The sequence below is a fragment of the Salvia hispanica genome, chromosome 2, assembly GCF_029641045.1.
Source record: "Salvia hispanica isolate PSC_SH4W2 chromosome 2, Shi_PSC_v1, whole genome shotgun sequence".
NCBI lineage: Eukaryota > Viridiplantae > Streptophyta > Magnoliopsida > Lamiales > Lamiaceae > Salvia > Salvia hispanica.
This window is the reverse complement of record NC_142693.1, coordinates 23968487-23978206: the sequence shown is the minus strand read 5'-3', so window position 1 is coordinate 23978206 and position 9720 is coordinate 23968487. Positions and strand designations below refer to the sequence as shown.

Here is a 9720-nt window from a genome sequence, read left to right as displayed (position 1 = left end):
AAGGTCTTCTGGGTCAGTCATTTTGGATCTTTGATAAGTCGATGGACTGATTATATAAGACAATATCATGTCATTTTCTTTTTGGAATATTTTCTTGTCCTAATTGGAGAAAAACTTTGTTATATATTTGCAGTTTTTTGTTTTGCCTTAGAATGGAGGTGTTTCATACTACTACTAATATATAGACGATAACACGAGTTAATTATTTCATCCTTTAGTTATATATTTGCAGTTTTTTCGTGTTGAGCTTTATTAAACATAGAGGCCTAACTGACAGGAGCCAGAAATTCACCACATATTGAATAAAATCTTATGGAAGCTAATTAATTATACATATAAAAGGAAAAGAAAGTATTTTTCCCCACTTAGATACACCCTTGCAATAGTGGGAAAGGAAGGAAGAGGAAGGGACGGCCATAACCATTTTATGAATCTCCAAGCTAATCTTTTCTTCAGTTTATTTCTATGATGAGGGATTAACCGGATGGATATCTTCGTAGAACTCGAAAATAAATCAAGTAAGCCTTTCTTTCTATACTTTTTTTATGACATGAAATTTGTTAATGACTGGAAGTTTTGCCCCAATGGAGTAGTAGTGAGTATATGATTTAATTAATGTTTGATTTATTAATGAATATTTTATGCTCTCGTTTGGTTATTGATTTGAAGATTAAAATACCATAAATTGGAATATGCATAAGGATCGAGGAGAGTGAAACTAAAATTATTAAATAATATTGAGTAATTGTTTGATTTAGTTAGAGTTATGATGTTGATAATGTGATTAAACATGCTTTAAAATAAGAAGTGATTAGTCTTGATAATGGAATTATAGCTTGTTAATTGGTAATAAAATAAGTCGGAGAGGAAAATATTTAATATAGTCAATGAATTTATTTAGGAATTTATGAAAATACCTATGAAATAGTAAAGAATAATTGGTGGTTTTTATTTGAAGGTTTAATGGAATAAAATGGATAAATAGTGAATATATATATTATATATAATGATATAAAGAATGTGTATAATTAATATGAGCTGCTTGTGAGTAGTACATAAGGCGGATGATTATCGACGGTGGTTGCAAAGATAGGATAATGATTGGAAGAGAAAAAGGATGCGAAGTGACTGAAACGTAAAGGTGGTAAAAATGACTTATGCTCATAAGTCTGTCAGGTAGCCTGCTCAGCAATTAAATGGCTTAATTCTCTTATGTGCTATAATATGACACTTATGTGACCATTATTATCTTAGTAAAATTATGAGTAATTATGTGATAAAGACTATGAAGTAAAATATGAGAATACGATTGTGACTGTAGATAATTGTGGAAATGGGTTAAGTTGAATATGATAAGTGATATAAGATGTTGAGATGTATACAAATATGATTAAATGTGATGATGTTTGATCTATCTATCTGTGACGAGGTCTGATCTGTATGTATTGATGGGAATTTGGGATGGTTTTGAGAGTGTTGGAATTTAATCTATAAATTCGAAATGATATGGTGTGAAAATAAGTTGTTGATGTGTTATGTTGGAAATAGTTGAGAATAAGTATTGAGATGAAAATGAGTGTACTTGCATGTGTTTATGCCCCGTGCTTGAGTGCATTCTGTGGTTACAATTGGCATGCCATAGGACAGCAGCGCTGCATTATCTGCGATCACTCGTCTTATAACCGAAGTGAGGATCGTCTCTGTCTCTGATCTCTGATCTCTGATCTCTGTCTAAATCAGGTATCTGTGATCATCTCTGTCTCTGTCTGCATCCTAAATGGGTGGTCTGTGCGGAGTCCTCTCGAGGATGAATTTCGCTCTGCATCTGATTCTGTTTCTGATTTGGTCCGCGTACCCTAGTCTATCACTAAGCACTTAATGAGGGCTATATGTGTTCGGATATGTGAAAATGTTAGTGATCTGTATATGCTATATAAGTTGATTGTGATATTGATGTGATGTGTGGATATCATGTGTAATACTTGATGAATATGTGAATCTGCTGGGATTGATGTTGTCTACTATTGGGTTCTAGGCACGTGTTGGTTATAGGGGAGATGCTGCCCAATTTATGTTAGAAATTAATAAGACAATAATAATATGATAGATGTGGATGATTGGTAGCAAAATAATAAAAAATTTCAAGCATTTTAAGTTGTATAATTTTTGCCTATAGAAAAATTGGCTAAAGTGTTGAGTGTGCTACAGGTTAGTCGGCTTGGGGATTATCAGTCGATGTTTCTTCATGTCTTCCTCAGCTTTGCATCCTTGGCGGGTCACTGAGTTGTCAATGATAGACGTTTCGAATTGTTAGTTGTGGCATATTAGTAATAAATATTATACTAAGTTACTACCGCTGTAATTATAAATATTGATCAATAATTTGAATATTTGGGTTTGAATTCAGAAAATGAAAATTTTAAATTGTCATACTTTACGGTACCGGAAATGTGACATCACCTATTCGGCCGGCGGACGATCGAGTGGGGGGGTGTTACAAACTTGGTATTCCTTGATCATAGAATTTTTTCTCCAAAAATATACTCCCCGTCCACAAAAAATAGAGAACAATTACCATTTTCGACCATCCACATAAAATAGAGCACATTCATTTATGGAAAGTTTTCAACAAATAATAATCCTGCACATCATTCCACTAACACTACTTTTCTCTTACTTTTTTCTCCTTCTCTCTTACCTTTTTCCCTGAACTCCTACTTTACCTATTCTACATTAAAACTCATGTCATTCACAAATTGCTCTATTTTTTGTGGACGGAGGGAGTATATAAAGATATTTTAATATACTAAAAATGGGCAAAATTATGGATATTTAAAAAAAAAACATTAAAATTAACGATTAGAAATAGCATACATGAATTTTTTTTAGGTGGGGTATTTGCCCCTTGTGGAGGCCATATAGATCCGTACCTTAAGTTTCAGATGCCATCATTTGCCACTTCTCTCTTTCTCTTCTATGTTTTTCTATTTCTTGAAATATTGATGTCAATCTACATCTGCAACAATAAGGTAATCAGTTAATTGATCGTCACCAAATGCCAATTCTTGCGACTTAACTAAAAATAGTAGAAACTCAGCAAGATTAATCATAATTTAGATCCAATGACAATATATAGCTGTTTGATGAGTAGGCTTGATTTTGGACTGGGCCGAGCCATAAATTAAAGTCTAATGGGCCGGGTATACCTTATTTTGGACTGGGCTGGATTATGCTTTAGTTAGTCCCTATCCAAATTCTCGAGTTGGGCTATGCCCACATTTTTCAAAGGCTTAATAATTTTTTGAAGATTAAAATCCATCTTCCCATACTTAAAAAAAAGGCACAAAAAAGGATAAATATATGAACCATCATTTATCCCTTTTCGTATAGTGTACTCCTTTGCACATGATTGAAGTGGTTAGCTCAGACAGAAGTTTATGCATTTGTTGCTACAAATTGGTATTTTGATAATCTAATTTGTTTCTTTCTTTCTCCAGAATCGATCTCTTTGCCCTTATTTTTTACAATCCTAATCGTGTTGAGTTATTAAGAAACATATATCATAAGTGTGCCATTAAAGAATTTCTTTTTATGGTTTTTCAACTTGAATGATTGGCTGTAGAATAATTTGAATCACTTGGGTTCTGGAATTTGATTTTAAGTTCACTTGCTATCATATGTATGATCCATGATTGCTTCTTTTCATAATTTGTATTGATATGGAGTAAAGGCAGTTTGTATTGCTTCTAATGAAAATAAAGAAAAACCGAATACAAAAACTTGAATTGAAACTTAAAATCATAATTTCATTATACTGTACAACCCATAAACTTTAAGATAACTAAATCATAATTAAACATAGGGAGCCACACAAGCTAAGCTAAACCACTATTTATTTCAATGTCTTTAGAAAACATAGATAAAATTTTCAACACTAATGTCTCATGACTGATTCCTTGCCGCTGCTCTTCTTGCACGCCTTCTTCTCATGTCTCTTGCAATGAACATGTCTTCAACAACCTCTTCTATTTTCCCAAAGTATTTCTCTCTGAAGCTTCGACAGAATAGAAGCAGCCACACGATGCTTCCTACTCCCACAACATATCCAACTGCAGCACACACGTATTCCCACTCTATCTCCTTCTTCTCTTCCCCATTTTCATCATATCCAGTTGGCAGTGATACATTAGTATTATTACTGCAGCTTATGTCGAGAGGGAAACCACATAGCCCTGGATTTCCTTCAAATGAATCAGCTGAGAATGTTTGAATTTGCCGCCCTTTTGGGATCGCTCCAACAAACTTATTGTAGGAGAGATTCAATTTCGAAAGGAATGTGAGCCCTCCAAGCTCCTCCGGGATCTGCCCTGCTAGTTGGTTTAAAGAGAGGTCGAGTGATTCGAGATCACTCAACCTACCAAATGATTTTGGGATGCTTCCATTAAGGGCATTGTGGGAGAAGTTAAGTTGTCGAAGTGAGGTAAGATCACCAATTGCATTTGGTAACTTTCCGTAGAAACTATTGGAAGACAAATCAATGGTACTAAAGTCTGCAAAAATTCTGTAAAGATCCATAGTTTGCCCTTTCACCATTAGTGTCATTCCAAAGCTCAGAAAGTCGATACGGAACTTTTCATCACTCGATAACATCATAGTCGTCCAACTAGAGAAGTTGATTGATTCCAGGCTTCCACTAAAATTATTCGAAGATACATCTAGAATTTGGAGATATGGACAACTATTGTGACAACTTAAATCCCCATGGAATCTATTGGAGTGCAAAACAAGAACACGCAAGGTCGATGATAGTATGCATGGGAAAGTGTCGTTCATCATGTTGTTCCCAACATTCATGTACAATAACTGCTTGCAGTGTTCAAGGGACTTTGGGATCTTCCCTTGTAAAGTATTATTGTTAAGATCCAAATAAAATAGCTCACAATCCGTAGGAAAAATATCTGGAATGATACCGTTGATGTTGTTTTGACTCAGATCGAGCAAGCTAATCTTTTCAAGTGGGAAAAGGGGTATGTTGCCGCTGATGTTGTTACGACTCAAATTGACATCCGTGAGGTTTCTAAGTAGGCAAGCGGGTATGCTGCCACTTAATTTGTTTCCAGATAAGTCAAGATAACTGAGTTGTGTGGCATTGCAGAGGCAGGTTGGAATTGATCCACTCAATCTGTTACTATACAAGTAAAGTTCAACCAGTCGTGTGGCATTACAGATGGAGGTTGGAATTGATCCACTTAAACTGTTATTAGCAAGAAACAAGTACCTGAGTTGAGATTCAACTGGAATTGGCAGATGCGACTCATCCCTAAGAAGGTTAGAGTGCAAGTATAGGGTTTCAAGAGAAGGAGGGATATAATATGGCTTTTGCAGATATGTTAGAAGATTAAAGGAGATATCCAAAACCGAAAGACGTGTTCCCCAAATCCAACTAGGTGTTTCCCCTGCAATACTATTGTTTGAGAGATCCAGTCTTTCTAGATCCAAATGTTTGATAAAATCAGGAAAACTGGACAAGTTACATGAATTTAGGTATAATTCTTTTAATTGGCGACATCCATATGAACTTGAATTGACGTTTCCAACATCTACTGACAAGCTATTGCTAGATAGACCGAGCAATGTGAGATTGGGAAGGCTTTGAAAGTTGTCGAGTTGAAAAGGGCCACTAAATCGGTTGTTTCTAAGATCAAGTTCAAACAATGAAGAGAGGGCAAAAAGAGAGCGGGGAATGTTACCAAAGAATGAATTGTACCTCAAATCGAGATGAACGAGATTGGAAAGACCTTCAAAGAATGTAGAAGGAAGCGAACCTGTCAAGTAGTTATTTGACAGATCAACATGAATCAGCTTTGTTAGGTTAGCAAAGGTGGATGGAATAGAACCATTCAATTTGCAGTAACTAAGAGTCAAGGTGGTCAGACTTGGACAATTGGTGATCAAGTCATGGAGTGATACCGCTGAAAGATCGTTCCAATCTAGTCGAAGAATAGAAAGGGAGCGAAGTTGCCAAAAGGAATTAGGCAAAGGGCCATAAAGACCACAACTAACCAAGCTCAAAGAGGTGAGGTTGGGTAAATGTGATAATGTAATATTGACCCAACTTTTCCTTTCATGCAAGGAAGCGATAATGACACGATCAAGATGGAGCTCTCTAAGCTCTGTTAGATTTAGGACCAGCATCTCCAAAATAGAATAATCAAGAAATACTGGATTGTTGGAGATATCGAGACTAGATAGTCTCGTTAGGGATGAAATTTCAAAAGGAACCTGCCCACCAAAACCCGCATATGACAAATTCAAATGTGTCAAATAGGTAAGGTTGTCAATACCTCTTGGAATGGGAACAGTATAGTTTAAGTGATTGTCGGCAAGGTTAAGCTTCTGCAGATTTTTAAATCTGAAGAGACTCGACGAATCCCCAATTCCGCCGAAAATGGCCTCATCATCAAGCTGCAAACTAATGACATAGCCAGAAGCATCACATTCCACACCGTGCCACTTGCAGCACACATCACTTTCATTCCATCGCACCAGCTTTGTCGAAAGAGAAGAATTGAAGATCAACTCATGCTTTAGTTGAAGCAACAAGATCTCCTGATGACGAAGGCATTTGTTGTTATAAGAATGGGCAGTGAAAAAAGAGGACGAAATTAGGAAACAAATGAACAACATCAAGTTTGAAAGCATCTTGAAAGAGGATATTGATGATTCTTTTTTTATGTACATATGATGATAGGTGAATGTGGCTTTAAATAGACAATCGCAGTATGGCAAGACTTAGTCTCTTCTGTGAGGAGGTTCAATAAAAGCTAAGGATAATATCGTCAAATTTTCCATAATTTTGTTCATATGGAGTGTAGGCCCTAAATCCGAAACCAATGTTAGTCTCTTCTGTGAGGAGGTCACAAATGATCTCTTATCTTATGCAACCACTACCTGACACAATAAGAGCAAAAGAGAGAGTTAAGACCCTACCAATTAAGTAAAATACTTATTTGTATAATATCATCAGAAATTTCGGTAATTTATTATAATCGTTGTGCATAAGACCCTATCTTTAAAAATAAACACAAGGAAATTATTATCTCAGCAAAATTGAGTAAATGTTAATTTTGGTCCTAAGCATATTACCAAAATATGAATTTACCCCAAAACATACATTTTTTGAAAAATTGGTGCATAACAAATGAAAATGTCGTCGTCAAAAAACTAACGGACAACGCTAATTGCACAGTGGCATGACCGTTAGTTTTTTGACAGAATCGTAGAAAAAGGACCACTCCGACAAGGATTTCATTTGCTATAGACTATTTTTCAAAGAGCGAATGTTTTGATCCAAATTTGCATTTTGGTGATATGCTTAAGACCAAAATTGACCTTTACTTAAACAAATTTCAGCATTCACCCGTATGCCTTATCTACAAGGACTAAGACTTTGAAACAATTGCGACATGTAACCATTTCACTTAATGATAGACTAACAATATATACCTACTTCACTATAACATTAAAGTGTATGCAGTTGTACATTAATTTTAGCGTGTTGATTGAAGTGAGTTTGGGCCACTGCTATTTAAGGTGCCAAGTCTGACATTTTCAAAGATGACTATGCAACAAAGACTTCAAGAGTTGACTTGAAAGACTAATAGGCTTACTTTAAAGTTAAAATAGTTTCTAACTTGATTAGGGCTGGCAAAATATACCGTCGTACCGAAATACCGCACTTACCGTACCGAAAAAATACCGAAAATACCGAATTTTCGGTATACCGCACTTTTCGGTACGGTATGATACCGTACCGACAAATTAAGGTACGGCAAAGGTATGGATTTTGCATATACCGAGGTATACCGCACCATACCGCATCATACCGCAGTTACGGTATATACCGCAAAATTACGGTATATACCGCAAAATTATGGTATATACCGTAATTTTGTGGTATAAACCGTTAATAATTATATATATTTAATATATTTATTATTTATAAAATTATACTAATATTTTTAAATGACATGAATTATGTTTGATTGTAATGGAATTTTATATTTTGGACATTTTCTAGATAGACAAAATGTTATTTTCAATATTTTATACATCAAACCGGTATCATTTGCGGTATACCGCGGTATACCGCAACACGGTACGGTATACCGAAATGTCGGTAAGGTAAAGGTTTTCAAAGATTGATATACCGAATTTTCGGTATACCGCATTGCGGTATACCGAAGAATTCGGTTAGGTATAGGTATGACATTTTCTCATACCGCAGTTTGCGGTACGGTATGCGGTATGAGATTTTCGGTGCGGTATACCGTACCGTGACAACCCTAAACTTGATAAAGTGAGCTTGAGATAAAATTGAGATAGAAATAAAATTCCAAGAGTATATGTTTGGAACAACAAACAAAATAATCAAATCAACCCTTTATGTTTATCCTAAGGTAAAAGTAAGTTAACCCTTTGGATTCAATCTGTCACACAAGCATCACATTCCACACCGTGCCGGTTGCAGCACTCGCCACTTTTATTCCATCGCATCAGCTTTGTCGAAAGAGAAGAATTGAAGATCAACTCATCCTTGAGTTGAAGCAAAGATTTCCTGATGGCGAAGGCATTTGTTATTATAAGAATGACTGTTGAAAATGTACGAAAAATTAGGAAATAAGTGAACCACAACAAGTTTGAAAGCATTGCGAAAGAAGAAATTGATAAATCTCTTTTTGTGTACAAATGATGATAGGTGAAAGTGGGTGTATATAGACAATCGCGGTTTACTTAGATATCGTTTTAAGCCTTTTGAGACCAGAAATAATGCTAGAAGGGGTTTCACCATTAATAAACACAAAAATCTACCTTTAGTCCATATTTCACCATTAATTTTACGAATAACATAAAAATTAAAGCCTGAATTTTTTATTTTTCATAACACTTGAGGTAAATACTACTCCCTCCGTCCCCCATTACTTGACACGGTTCGACCCGGCATGGGTTTTAAGAAATGTAATGGAAAGTGTGTTGCAAAAGTTGGTGGGATGTGGGTCCTACTTTTAAAGTATTAGTTTTATAATAAATGTGAGTAGGAATGAGTTAGTGGAATATGGGGTCCACTACCAAAAATGAAAAAAGTGAAGTGTGTCAAGTAATGGGGGACGGACCAAAATGGCAAACTGTGTCAAGTAATTGGGGACGGAGGGAGTAACATACTGGAGTGAGTTAATGTAAAACTATTTTTTTTATAGTAAAAACTAAACATACTGTATCAAACGCATAAAATTTCACAAGTAGCTCAATCAGTCAGTTATAGTCTAAAGGTAAATGATCATGCACTATAAATAAATAAATAAATAAAGAAGGAAAACTCATAGAATGTAAATCATCTAGCTTATTTTCCTCAAATCATCTCATTCAAGCATTAGATCCAAATTATTTATCTTTTGAAGAAACAAAATGTATATTTGTGTGTCTGAAATTTAACCTTATTCATCTTCATCCAACATTAGATGAAAAAGTGCCTCTTCTAATTAACTACTGCACTTCTCCCAGTTTCTCATTTGTGATGTTTATATTGGCTCATAGTTGCATATTAATTTTTGGGTGCGGAAAATGCAGTATTACAAGCTTTTGTTGAAAGGCTTCAAAGCTTCAAAACTTTTGATTATTCAATCCTTCCCTTGACAGAGTATTTTTGTAGCAGAGGTATGA

At 35.2% G+C, this 9720-nt stretch overlaps 1 protein-coding gene across 1 annotated transcript; it reads right to left on the bottom strand.

The window, feature by feature from the left end:
- Positions 1 to 3780: 3780 nt before the first annotated feature.
- Positions 3781 to 6737, bottom strand: LOC125207299 (receptor-like protein 41). The gene has a single exon (XM_048106581.2). The coding sequence runs from the start codon at positions 6700 to 6702 to the stop codon at positions 3943 to 3945; it is 2760 nt and encodes a 919-aa protein (XP_047962538.1). The 5' UTR covers positions 6703 to 6737; the 3' UTR covers positions 3781 to 3942.
- Positions 6738 to 9720: the final 2983 nt, after the last annotated feature.

What these genes read in the sequence shown, in the direction of transcription:
- LOC125207299 (XM_048106581.2), bottom strand. Translation starts at nt 6,702, where the DNA reads ATGCTTTCAAACTTGATGTTGTTCATTTGTTTCCTAATTTCGTCCTCT.